Genomic DNA, 14,850 nt, shown 5'->3' with positions numbered 1-14,850 from the left:
AATGCTTTGTTGCAGGTTGCAGATCTTGTCTTGTGGAATTCATTCAACAGGATGTGCCTGTTCACTGGTCTTAGAGTCTTAGATGCAGCACGTAATCCCAGTTGCTCAATTTGGCTGAAGTCTGGTGAGTAGGGGGCATTTTCATATTTCAAGAAATTTGTTAACATAAAAAGCATTAAGACATGCTTTGTCCTGTTGCAATGTTGTTATTCCAGGAGTCGCAGGAAGGGTAGCAAATGAAGTTCCAGGACTTGATTAATACTGGTGCCACACAGTCAAGTTGTCATCAATCATTACAGCACTCATTCCTGGTGGTACCATCACACTTGGACCTCATCAATCTTAGTGAAGTGTTATGACTTGTGATCTCTTAGATTGCACACTACTATTGACAGACTGTGTAGGGATATAATGTTTTGCTGGGTTAGAAACTGTTGGATATGAACATCCAAGAAGGATGAGTGACTGTACTTAGTCCAGACTAATAAGAAATACATCATTTTCTTCATAAACAGGAAATATTGGATCATTTTTGTGTTTTGCGCTTAAGTCACTTGAGTGTATTGAGATGAGTTGTAAATGATAAATTAATCAAAATGAGACCCAAGATATATATTCAATATCCTAATTTCAGGTTTATACATTGCCGAAACATACATATACAAAATAAAGTGATACGTTTTTTTTATTCTTACTGCAGTTTTTTTTCCCCTGAAGAAGGTTCCACAGCCGAAACACTGTTTCCTTTTTTCTCTTTTCAGCATGGAATAAACCTTTACTTGTTAATACTTAGTATGTGTTCATACAATGCCTATGAAAGGGTTGCTTCCAATTTTTGTAAAATTTATTTTACATAAAGACTTGTAAAACTGAACACTTTTTTTTTTCATTTCACCCACCAATTTAACTGTGTGACTGGGTGTAATAGAAAAAAAAGTGAAAACTGAATATATGATTTTCCATGGTGTCCTACACACTATGATTATAAGAATCCTGTTACAACTAGAATTAATTAAACACCTATGTAAATTAAGAAAACATAGCACTTCTTCATTATTTAGTAAATAGCACTGATGAAGTGTGATAAACTATCAAAAGTTCAACTCAAAATCTATTTTTCCTCTAGATATAGAATCACCTATTTTTTGTTATAGTCACCCAGAGAGTCCCTGTGCTCTGGAAGACATCATGCCTAGTCCCGGTACCAAAGAATGGGAGCCCCTCTGTCCTCAACGACTACAGACCAGTTGCACTGACTTCTCACGTCATGAAGACATTGGAGAGGCTGGTCTTATCCCACCTGAGACCCCTGGTTAGCTCATCAGTGGACACCCTACAGTTCGCCTACCAGCCCAGTATTGGTGTGGAGGATGCGATCATCTACATGCTGCAAAGGGCCTACTCACACCTGGACAGGGCTGGCAACACTGTAAGGATCATGTTTTTCGACTTCTCCAGTGCCTTCAATACCATCCAGCCCTTACTTCTAAGGAGGAAGCTGGAGGAGATGCAAGTCGATGCCTCCATGACCTCATGGATCACTGACTACCTGACTGGCAGACCACAGTCTGTGAAACTTCAGAACTGTGTGTCTGAACAGGTAGTGAGTAACACGGGGGCTCCTCAGCGGACAGTTCTTTCTCCATTCCTCTTCACCCTCTATACTTCGGACTTTAAGTACAACTCAAAGTCATGCCACCTGCAGAAGTTCTCAGATGACTCTGCAATTGTGGGTCGTATCAAGGGTGGGCAGGAGGAGGAGTACAGAGGACTGGTCAGCAGCTTTGTGGAGTGGCAGTGGATTCAAAAAGGCTGAACAAGCTCATCAGGAGAGCAAGCTCTGTCATTGGGTCTGACCTGGACCCTCTTGGAGGTAGTGGCTGAGAGGAGAATGGTGTTCAAACTAGAGGCCATCATGGACAACATCTCCCATCCCCTCTATGACAGGCTTGTAGAAATGAAGAGCACATTCAGCAATAGACTGATTCATCCACGGTGCGACAGGGAACGCTACAGGAGGTCATTCTTGCCTTCTGCCATAAGACTGTACAACGTATCCACCTTGCGTCTGGGCAGAGGCAACATTGACAGTGACCTGTTTCTGGACTAAACACATCTACACATCTACTGCTACATCTGCCCTCTTTATTTTCACATTCACAACCGTTTTTTGTGCAATATATGCCAGGGACCTGTGCAATACATTTATATTTATATCTATTTATATCTATATTACATCTATATTTATATTCATATGTGTTATACGATTTTTCTGCATATTGTTCTGTTCTAGTTTGCTCTTTGTGCGTCCGGACTGTGAGTAACTCTTTTAGTGCACCCCTCACTGTACTGATTGTATTGTATGTATTGTACTATTATTATTATTGTATCATTCGTCACACTGTGGCTGTGTTGTCTGTGTAAAGCTGCTGTTGCACTGCAATTTCCCTCATGGGATCAATAAAGTATCTATCTATCTATTGTAAAATCACCTGTTTAAAAAAAAAAACATAACTGTTTTTTTAACACATTTAGCACATCCCTATTTGAGAGCACCAAAAGCCTGCAAGTGCCAGGGAGACTGCAGGGGTTGCTTTGTTTGCAAAGATCAAAGACAGTCCTAGCTGACTATTTCTACCCTTAAAAACATTCACCGAGCTTCTTTGTAATCTCCGGAAGAATTTGTGTACTTCCGGCCTTTTTCCATTTCTTATTGCTCTTTGTCTATGAGGGAAAGATGGAACTTCTTTGATGGAACGGATTGTGGTGTAAAAAATGATTTACAAAGAAGAAAACATTGCAAAAAAGAAATGAAACATCACATGTATGTAGTCAGTTTTTCCATCTTGTCTGTTGCCATGTGGGGAATCCCCATCACAGGATGGTGACATGATTCTGGCTTAACTCTGCAAAAGCTGGCTAATAGAGCTCAATCTGTGCTCAGACAAAAACATTTTTTTTTCTGCTTGAGCTATTTGGGAGTCAGAACTCATTTTTTTCACCTTACAGAAAAGGCAAATTACATTTCAGATGAAAATAGTAGAACTCAGAACCCATTCTTGGCTTAATGTGAAGTTTCACTAACAACCATATGATGTAATATAACTAATATATTAAAGCACTTTGAGTGGAGTGTCCAGAAAACTCTTTATAAGTGTAAGCAATTATTGATGATTATTATTATTATTTACCTAATTGAGGGACACTACAGAGAAAGATGTATTTATTCTGAAATCATGCAAACCAATATTACTGTGAATGGAGACGAGTCAACTAATTGAGTGTCTCATTAAGGCAAGTTTGTGCAAGTTCGTGCCCTGAAATTAATTTAAGTTATTCATAGCAAAGGGTTTGTATACTTATGCAATCACAACCATTTCTCCCATAAAAGGAAGTAAAAAACAAAATGAACATAATGTGCAAGAAAAATCAGAAATTAATTTAGCAAGATATATAATTGCACACTCCAACAATAATAAAAGAGATTGCTCATTTAAAGGAGCATTTTGGAGTGCGATAAGAACTAAAAATGTGATTCCTAAGATTTGAAACTGTTACAGCTCTTTTTCAAAGATATATGATAAAAGTTCACCCATACAAATATATTTTCCACCATTTCCTTTTGAAGAGTGTCTGAAACTAAAGAACAGGTTAAACTCTGCATAACATGAAGTGCCTTTGAGATCTGCAATTACCATTTAAATCCCATGTTACTTTCCCAGCACTCATTTAACCTTTGTTAACCTTTTCCAAAATTTACAAGTTTAACCCAACATTTTCTGTTATGTGAATTGTTTTATCTTGATCTCATCTTCAGGTATTCACCAACTATTTAAGGATATTGTAAACCAGTTTATGCACCTCTTGGATCTACCTACCCCATAAATATTTGATAAATCAGCATTTTAACAAATATGTTTAAATGTTATATCTCAAGATAAGAGTAAAAATAATACCACTAATAATAATAAAGTAATAATATTAAAAATAATAATAATAATAATAATAATAATACCCCATCACGTCATACCGCTCTAGACAATGCATTATTTGAGAAAGATAGGAGAAAATAACATTTTCCAAAAAACGTTGATCAATTCATATAGGAATTAAAAATCAACAACAGCCCAAAAGTAAAGGAAGGGAAAACACAGAGACAAATATTTTAACTTGCCTTTGTCACACAAATGTTTTAATTTGCTTTAATATCAAACAACAACAGTGCTTGCTCTTGTAGCTTTTGCTGGTAATGTCTACTGATATACATTTAGTGACAGAAGCAAAATAACATGGTTACATTCTAAAAGGAAAGCAAAAGATTAATTTCCATGTTTATTTATTCTGTAAATAAGTTATTAGGTTGGAAATGTCACAGGATCAGCCAAGTTAACCTTACTCACCCCGAGTGTTGAGTAATCGGGATGTTTTGCAGCGGTAGATGATTTCCTGCTGACATTGCTCTGCCCCATTCACCATGGCCTCCAGCTGCTCTTCACTCATGCTATAGTTGAACTGCATGAAGTAAGGCTTCTGTAGGCTGGAGCCCTGAACTCGTGCTGGCTCTGAGTTGTTGTGGTGAATGATTGTCCACACTTTATCCTCTATAAAATAAAGCAAAACATACAAACCGGTATTTTGATTGTTTCATATAGTTTTTTAAAAAAAAAGAATTTCATTACACCAAGATTTAAGATTAGAATACTGTGGTGGGCAGTGGAAGTGACAATGCAACAGTGACTGCAAGAGTAGCAGAATCTGTGAGCTTCTGGCTATTTTGAGACTGGAACATGGTGGTGGGCAGTGGTGCTGTATTAGCTCAGAAGGGCAGCCTGGCACAGAAAACCAAAGTTATCTGCCATTTGCTGAAGTTTACTACATGAAATGGGTGAGAATGTGTTCCAAGTTGAAACCAAAAAGAGAAGCAAGATCAGCTATTTATGAGGGTTGAAACTGACACCTATTGACAGTGGGAGGCACGGAGGGGAAGGAAACCCATCGCTATAGCAGCCTAAGCCTGATTAATAGGGACAATGCAGGGATGAATGAGTAGACCTGGATTGATACCATGCACTCACACACGGGGCAGTGGGAGTCAATGAATGTGAGCTCCTGCAAGGAAGGCAAAAAATGTGAAAAGAAAGACTTGAAAGAGGGGAGAAACAAAATTATATATATATGTTGGGGCTATAGGTGCGGTGGATTAGACTCTTGATCAGGAATGGTGAGATAAGAGGGGGGGGAGGAGAACAGAGTAGGTGATATTAGGAAGAGAGAGAGGAAAAGGGTGACACATACAGTACTTGCAAACAATTGCTCCCACATACTACTACCTTTGACTTTCACTATAGAACCCCTGTTAATCAACACTGATGATGACAAATGTTAATCATCTTAACCAATTTAATTTTGTCATGTTTTCTCAATAAAATATCAGTGCTTCTATCTCAAAACTGCCATTTGTTATTTTCCTGATATTCTTGATATTTTGTGAATATTTGAAGTTGTCTTAATTAATAAGTCATTAGTTTGTGTATATGCACCATATACAGTGCCTTGCGAAAGTATTCGGCCCCCTTGAACTTTTCAACCTTTTGCCACATTTCAGGCTTCAAACATAAAGATATAAATTTTTTATTTTATGTGAAGAATCACCAACAAGTGGGACACAATTGTGAAGTGGAACGAAATCTATTGGATTTTTGAAACTTTTTTAACTAATAAAAAAATGAAAAGTGGGGCGTGCAAAATTATTCGGCCCCCTTGCGTTAATACTCTGTAGAGCCACCTTTTGCTGCGATTACAGCTGCAAGTCGCTTGGGGTATGTCTCTATCAGTTTTGCACATCGAGAGACTGAAATTCTTGCCCATTCTTCCTTGCAAAACAGCTCGAGCTCAGTGAGGTTGGATGGAGAGCGTTTGTGAACAGCAGTTTTCAGCTCTTTCCACAGATTCTCGATTGGATTCAGGTCTGGACTTTGACTTGGCCATTCAAACACCTGGATACGTTTATTTGTGAACCATTCCTTTGTAGATTTTGCTGTATGTTTGGGATCATTGTCTTGTTGGAAGATAAATCTCCGTCCCAGTTTCAGGTCTTTTGCAGACTCCAACAGGTTTTCATCCAGAATGGTCCTGTATTTGGCTGCATCCATCTTCCCCTCAATTTTAACCATCTTCCCTGTCCCTGCTGAAGAAAAGCAGGCCCAAACCATGATGCTGCCACCACCATGTTTGACAGTGGGGATGGTGTGTTGAGGGTGACGAGCTGTGTTGCTTTTACGCCAAACATATCGTTTTGCATTGTGGCCAAAAAGTTCGATTTTGGTTTCATCTGACCAGAGCACCTTCTTCCACATGTTTGGGGTGTCTCCCAGGTGGCTTGTGGCAAACTTTAGACGAGACTTTTTATGGATATCTTTGAGAAATGGCTTTCTTCTTGCTACTCTTCCATAAAGGCCAGATTTGTGCAGTGTAAGACTGATTGTTGTCCTATGGACAGACTCTCCCACCTCAGCTGTAGTTCTCTGCAGTTCATCCAGAGTGATAATGGGCCTCTTGGCTGCATCTCTGATCAGTCTTCTCCTTGTCTGAGCTGAAAGTTTAGAGGGACGGCCAGGTCTTGGTAGATTTGCAGTGGTCTGATACTCCTTCCATTTCAAGATGATCGCTTGCACAGTGCTCCTTGGGATGTTTGAAGCTTGGGAAATCTTTTTGTATCCAAATCCGGCTTTAAACTTCTCCACAACAGTATTACGGACCTGCCTGGTGTGTTCCTTGGTCTTCATGATGCTCTCTGCGCTTTCAACAGAACCTTGAGACTATCACAGAGCAGGTGCATTTATACAGAGACTTGATTACACACAGGTGGATTCTATTTATCACCATCAGTCATTTAGGACAACATTGGATCATTCAGAGATCCTCGCTGAACTTCTGGAGTGAGTTTGCTGCACTGAAAGTAAAGGGGCCGAATAATTTTGCACGCCCCACTTTTCATTTTTTTATTAGTTAAAAAAGTTTCAAAAATCCAATAGATTTCGTTCCACTTCACAATTGTGTCCCACTTGTTGGTGATTCTTCACATAAAATAAAAAATTTATATCTTTATGTTTGAAGCCTGAAATGTGGCAAAAGGTTGAAAAGTTCAAGGGGGCCGAATACTTTCGCAAGGCACTGTACATATCCAGCCATTCAAAATGCATGGAGTACGCTGCGTTAAAACTCGGTAGGCGTGGCGCATCATACAGCATTATACCGCATTTTAATTGAATTATGATAATAGTATCCGGAAGCACCTTGTAAAACCTTGTAAAACTGCCAGGTGGAGCTAATAAAGCTTAATGTCTCATGTACAGCATTTGAGCTGTTGCCAGAAAATGCCCGGTTTCAAATCCCTGTCACTGCAGAGGGACAATCTTTTTCCATTTAAGAATTTAAGTTGTATACTCTTTAGACTTTTAATAATTTAAAACTGTGTATTACAGCGTATTAATCATTAAAGATTAAAAAGTCTGTATATTTTATAAAAGCAAGATTGCTTAGTTGGACAAAAGTACACAACCTTCCACCTTCATCATAAATAATTTAATTATTCATAAATATTTTACACATCAAAGTCTTTAACTTGGTAACTTAGTGGGTTCTGGTTTTAAAATACTTGTTCTAACATTATTAAGCTTATATTGTGTACTTCATAAAAAGTTATAATGTTTTATCTTTTTCTAAGAATACAAGAACACCACTTGCTGTTATTGTAAAAATATAAATGTTGTAGTGATTTGGCATCACTTGATAGTTATATTAATATGGAATCATGTAATTAAGCAGCTAAAGTATTACAAGTGGATATTTTGGACACATTTTGACATCTGTTTCTTTTTAAAAAAACTTTTATTGTCCTTGTAGTGGTAATGGACAAAGCACTGCACCCAGTGGTTCAAAGCACGATCAGAGTATTACTTTCGGTTTGTTTCTTATATAATGAATACATAAAAATAGTTCACTATTATAGCTTGTTGCTGGCTGTGGAGTGAATTTGTGTATCTGGATAAATTAAGTGATGGTATTGTGATTAAGGATTTCTTCGCGACATTCTTTAAGTTAAACAAATGGAAGAAGTGTTAGTTTTACAATTGGCACTCCGAGATTCTGACTGATTAAATTCCCCTCATTTAGCTGAAGCGGATAAAGAAATCATGCAGTAGTTATATGAATTGGAAGGCACTCTGTTTTATTAACAGACACCGCCTCAAACCTGTTTCATCAGTGATATAGATGTAGGTAATGTCATCCCCATTAAACAATGTGCTTATCACACAAATCCTGCTAAACTAGAAATTAGACACAAGAAAAATATTATTGGACAATGTTGTGTGGCTCTGGTAAACTGTAAACTGAAGACTTATAGAGGTGACACTTTGTGTATTGCCTCTTTTTACACTTGTATGAAAATTCCATAGTTAATGCAATCTGAAGATATTATTAATAACCTTTTAAAATTGAAGCTGTTAACTCTTCTTCAAACCAAAAAAACATCAAACCTTTGATTGGATGAGAACATCATGATTGTTTTGCAAGGATGTGAAATGTGACAATTTGTTACAGTTACCATTACGAGAAAAAAAAGTTTATTTTTATTTGTGGCTGCTGCAATAGCTTGCAATTGCTGGATAGTTAACACTTCCCAATTGCTTTGTCAGTCTGTCTGTGGGGAGAAGGGGGGCAGCTGACACTCCTCCATATGCTTAAGTGAAAAATTAATAAAAACGCCAATGTAAACGTCATATTTACAATTTTTATAAAAATAAAAATGTAAAGTTCTCTATAGCTTTCTCAGTCAAGTACCAGAATTCACCTAGGGAGCTGTGTAAGCACACGTAGGCAGCAAAAGATCAGCTAAAGAGGGAAGAAAACGCTTTCAGAAAAAACAATGTTTCAGGTGTGAAGAATAAAGATCCTCAATTCAATTGCAGCCTAAACCTTTCCCCAGATACCCTGCCCCCACTGCGATTGGGATATTCACAAACAAAGCACTGAAAGCTTTACAGCAGATGATCAGGTGTTTCGCAGACATAGGGATAGTACATAATTCTGGCTTTATGAACTCAAACCTGGGATTTGATTAATTCAAAATAAGTTTAAAAAAAAACTGCACCAGGTACTAGATCTTGTTTATATTAAAGTTATATCACTGGGCAGTGGTGGACGGTGCTAATCTGCTTAACACCTATAGAAAACATTATTTTATTTCTATACGGAATTCGTGTTGCGCTTACAAAATTAAAGTGTTTCAAATGTTTAATTAAGAATTAAAAATAACCTACATCTTACAGAAAGACTCAAACTACAGTATGGAAAAAGGAGTGTTAAGAAAAAACAGGACATTTGATTGCTGGTTACCTTATTTTAAAAAATGAAATAAAAAATATGATACAATGATGTGTTCCTGCCTAACTCAAACATTGCAAGACTTTAAAAACTGTAAAAAATGGTTTAGATAGCAGAAAATGAAGCTGTTAAGCATAGTTTTTGTTAACACAACACACACTTTTCCTTCCCCCATATTCTCATGTACAAGTAGAATAAGCGAACCTTCCAATGAAAGACAAGTTCCTTTCGCCCAAGACTGGCAGGAAACAGTCGAAACCCGCCACACCCAGACTGTTAACTCGATCAACCTTTTTTAATAGCCTTGCAAATGCACTCACACTGTAGGATATGCACTCAACGCACCACGGTTATCATATTTACTGTACATGACAAACCAGTTGCTTTCTGTTGTGATTTTTTTCTGCATAGCCTCCGCTTTATCATTTATACAGTATGCCTATTCCTACTGTACATGCAAGGCACACGCCTAAGTCATTACACCATGCACAAAATCAAAGGTGAATGAGTTAAACTGATGCAGACATTTACAAAGAAAGTGTACTACTGTGATAATTTAAGCTTGAGCCATATTATATGCTCTATTAATCAAATTCTAAAAATTATGCATTTTTTTACTGGCTAGGTTAAAAAACTTATAACTTAAACATTATAACTTTTTATGAAGTATATAAACTTAATATAGTCAAAAGTAGCACGTAAAACTTTTCCAAAATAACCACAGTATGTAACCAAATGCAAGACTTTGATGCTTAAAATGTTTAGGAAGAAAGTGGAATACTGGTGAATATTTTTTTTATTTAAACTACCAATACCAGCCATATACAATTTACATAATATGTTTATGTTCCTAAATTAATATCTTTTATGACCTTCAGACACATTATGCTCCTCTTCTTTTTATGCTCAGCTTAAAAAGGTTTTCCTCAGGTTTTAAAATTCCATATAATTATTCAATATTGAGTGGATTACAACATGCACAGTAAAGAGATTAAATGATTAAATTGTTTCACTAGCAACCAATGCACCACAAGTACCCCTGTCAGTCATTTTGGCCAGCCAATCATATACTGCAGTACAACGCGGCAAACTGTAGATAATTTTGAATGGCTTTATCTGTATAATGCCCTTAATAATCATAGTTTGTCGTCAGCCTGAGGCCTATTATCAGTACAGTACTGTGAGCGACCAATGCCTTAGGTGGATAACTGCATGGAAAGAATAGATAGAGAAATGTACTTCAACAGGAAAGTGGAATGTTCCATATATCCTCAGCAAACCTGAGGAAAACCATGCAAACAAGGGGAGAATATCAAAGTCAACGCAGAGAGAGCACCAAGTTTGGAATTGATGTCAAGGCCCCAGTGCTGTGATGCAGCAATGTTAACCACTGTGCCACTGTCCTGCCGAGTGGTGAACTTGAGTGAAAAAAATGTAAAATAGGAACTAACAAGAACAAATGGTAAGAGAAAAAGGTCTTCTTAGCAAAAAATATTAATGGAAAAACAATGCATGAGAAACATAAGAGATAACTTAATCCTTTTTCTAAAACTCATACTTATGAGTACTTAATGCTTTCTCTATAGTGTAAGACAGAGGTCTACCAGTCTTACTGCAGGGAGCTCCTATGGGTCATAATGCCTCTTTGGTCAAAACTCACCTAAACAGAATCACCACATATCTCAAATAAAAACTCCCTTAAATTTAACCATCATTCTGTGTATTATGCATATGTAAATTTGGCCAAATACCCATTTTCTCCATTTAGGACATAACAAATCTAAAAACAATAAAACTAACATACATTATTTTAATTATGGGTTAGTAGCCCTAGATAGAAGAAGTAAATGATACCAAATAATAGGAAAGTGATCCTCAGACAGACACAAGGTGCCTTCAAAGTGTTCTGCAAATTTAATTGCCACCAGATCTATCCCAGGGCTCAACTCTCTTTTTAAATGCAGCAACCTGAATACACGATATTGGATTGGAAATACTGCTGCTACTGGAACCATACTTGGTCTTCATTGGATCCTTGTTGATGTATACAAAGTGTACTCATTCCAGTTAGAACTGGAAGAACTAAACCCCGATTCCCCGTTACCCATGGTAACCACATTAGAAACAGATAGTACCATCAAAAGTTGATAGGACAAACATTCAAATGAATGTCCTTGGTGGATGTGAAATCTGCCCAAGGTTATCAAGAGTCAATAAAGCTGCTGGGTGTGCATTGGCAGATGCATCACAGAGTGTAAGGGATACACAACAACCACCTCATGAAGTGAATGACAGTGGGAGATCAGAAACCCTGCTACAATGGGGGGATTTAATTCAAGTTTGCCTTGTATGATTAAAATTGTATAACAAATTGTACACATGGTATAACATAATAATGTTATGGTATAACAGCATACCTAGCATGAAGCTGCTGAATGCAAAGTTTTCAGTCTCTTTCCCCATAGTTCTTATTTTATGATTTCTTTACAATTCCATGTCTTAAATGGATGCGAAAAAAATACATTCTCTAGCTATTTTCATCCACCACGTTAAGTAAGGGAAGCTACCAGTTTATTGAATGTCTGTACTTAATCATTAATCCTGCTCTACTGTGCTTTTACACCAGTGTTTCCCAACCTCTCCTCTTGTTGTTTTTCAAGATTTTATTAGCTCTAGAGAATCTCACCTCCAAACAAAGGTGAGTTTATTGTAAAAACCAAGGAGTGCTGGGGAGTAGTAGATAAAGCTACAGTTTGTGCTCCAGTGTACTTGATTAGTATACAGACACAGCTCAAGCTGTTATTAAACTGTTCTAAATGTTCTTGAGTCCTTGATTATCACTGCTACTGCTGTTATGTTCTGTTCTGGGAATTGCTATGAGCATGCTTACTTACTTAGTCTTTTGCTTTACAGTGAGTACTTTGAAGTGTTCTCTCGGCCTGCATGTACTTGAAGGATAGAATGAGTGGAAAAAACACTGTGAGTGGAGTGAAGTTTGATGAGTCAAAGAGGGAGGTTCCTTTTATCATGCTGTATCCTGTTCCCAAAGCTGAGAGGTAAGCAATTGTAAATAAAGCACAAATTAAAAGATTCCATCTATCCATTCTCCTCAAGCATACTTAATTGTTACACTTTATTATTTTTCATCATTTTATATTTTATTAATAGTTTAAATTTCTTTTTTCCACTGTACCATCAATAAACAATAACAAAGCAGTCCAGATTTAAATGTCCAGTTAAAACGATCTGTTTAGGAATTTTATTCCATTGCAAGTAGTTGAGTGAAAATATGTACCATGTCAAAGGCACTTCTATAAAAATTTGAAAATTAATGCATGAACATGTATTTAAATAAGCGCTCACCAAGGGATAAAATGTCAGTATGTGCCGCATCATATGTAATTAACATGAAAAAAATAAGACAGAGAAGTATAAATAGAAAAGACCTGGGGGTGCAATATGTGGAAAATATGATGGCAATTTTATTTCACAGAATAAAGAAGCACAGAACAGAAGACAGCAGATGAAGTGTTCATGGTAACATTGGGGAGGATAAGTAATAGGATAATGCAGACTAGATGTTGTCATGTTATGGGTTTTCTACAAGGATTTTCCAGATCCAATAGATTTTGGAGTAGATGTTAGAAGTGTGGGTTTACTTAATGTACAAAAAGGCATGTTATTCAAAACATTGGTTATCAATATTTATCTTAATTCATAAAGGTTTTGATTAATAAGCACCTCTTCATGCTGACACTATAACTTTCAAAGTCACAGCTGCTAGATGACTTTATTAGTTGTATTTAATGGTTCCATTTTGCCAAGAGATGAAATACATTACAGCCTATCTCTGTGTAAAAAGAACACTGTTGTTGAGGACAAATTTGAAGATTGAAAATTTGAAGGTTCCTAGGAACACAGTGAGGTGTCACTGGGGGAAAAGCAGGTGTAAAAGGGATGTTACTCACACCACACTGATCCTCTCCGTTCTTTGTCCGTCCGTTTCTCAATTCCGATCCGTAATCCGTTTCCAGCATCCTTAAACAATCCAAGTTTCAAAGTCCGTATGTCCACAGCAATCCGTATCGTAACCAAGTCGAAATTCGTAAATCGTAGTCGTAAACCGTAAACCATCAACCGTAGTCCGTTATTCCTTATTTCTATCAAGCACAATCCAACTCTTCTCTTTCCTCCAAAATGCATTCACCTTATTGGCTTCTGCCCCGGCTCACTGCTTCTGGGGCATTTATATTCTGTTTCCTGACGCAGCTCACCTGTGTGTCATTGTTTCGCCACATAGATCTTTTCCAACAACGTGTCAGCTGGTTATCCTTGGCGGCCATCTTGCCTAGGTCTATATCAAGTATATCCAGTGTTTCGTTACGGAAATACCGGTTATAAATGACCCTTCCCCTGGTCCTCTTACATTCCCTCCCCCTGAGATCAGCCCCGTCCTCGGGCGGTCTAGAAAAAAATAAACAGTGCATTTGGGAGAGGGCGTCTACATTCCCTTGTTTCCTTCCGGGTCTATATACCGTTTGGAATTGAAACCTTTGAAGACTAAGTCCCCATCGTGTAATTCTATAATTTTTATCCATATTTTGTAACATCCAGGTTAATGGCGCATGATCTGTGTACAATATAAACCGTCTTCCTAATAAATAGTACCTTAAATAGTCCAGGGCCCATTTTATTGCTAGACATGCTTTCTCTATGGCGGAATAGTGTTTTTCAGCAAGGATTTAGCTTGCAACTAATATATAGAATAGGGATGCTCCAGTCCATCAATTTCTTGCAAGAGTATGGCTCCAATTCCAGTGTCAGAAGCATCAGTTTGTACCATGAAAGGTTTATTGAAGTATGGTACCTGTAAGACGGGTTGAGAAAAGAGAGATGTTTTTAAGTCTTGAAAGGCCCTCTCTTCCAAGTCGGTCCATTTTATTTTTTCCGGACAACTCATCTTTGTTAAATCGTGCAGAGGGGCGGCAATGGAGACAAACCCCGGAATGAAACGTCGATAATAACTCACAAGTCCCCAAAATGTTCGGATTTGCTTCTTTGTAGAAGGTTCGGGCCAGTTTTTAATTAACTGCACCTTCTGCTCTTGGGGCATGATCAATCCTCTCCCGATCGTATAACCAAGATAATTGGCTTCCCGAGCCCCAAGACAACATTTATTTGGGTTGGCTGTTAATCCTGTTGCTCGCAAAGCTCCAGTCACTGCTTCCAGGTGTTGTAGATGTTGTTCCCATGTCGTGCTATGGATCACGACGTCATCCAAGTAGGCAGCTGCAAAATCACGATATGGTCTCAGTATTCGGTCCATTAATCTTTGAAATGTTGCAGGAGCGCCATGCAAACCAAAGGGTAGGACCCTATACTGATATAGGCCCTCAGGTGTGGCAAAAGCGGTCTTGGCTTTGTCTTCTTCGGCCAGCGGCACTTGCCAATATCCCTTCGTAA

General features: G+C 37.7%; 1 protein-coding gene across 1 annotated transcript in view; it reads right to left on the bottom strand.

Annotated features, from left to right (window-relative positions):
• The window catches only part of LOC148821781 (contactin-associated protein-like 5), a 138,329-nt gene that overhangs the window by 42,864 nt on the left and 80,615 nt on the right, over window positions 1-14,850 (bottom strand). The window contains exon 10 of the mRNA XM_088930790.1: window positions 4,401-4,601. Coding sequence (XP_088786916.1) covers window positions 4,401-4,601 — 201 coding nt within the window. The remainder of the gene's footprint in view (window positions 1-4,400; window positions 4,602-14,850) is intronic.

This window comes from Atractosteus spatula, chromosome 13 (assembly GCF_055471065.1).
Source record: "Atractosteus spatula isolate fAtrSpa1 chromosome 13, fAtrSpa1.hap1, whole genome shotgun sequence".
Lineage (NCBI taxonomy): Eukaryota > Metazoa > Chordata > Actinopteri > Semionotiformes > Lepisosteidae > Atractosteus > Atractosteus spatula.
Note: the sequence above shows the minus strand (reverse complement) of the source record. Positions and strands in the feature narration are given on the sequence as shown.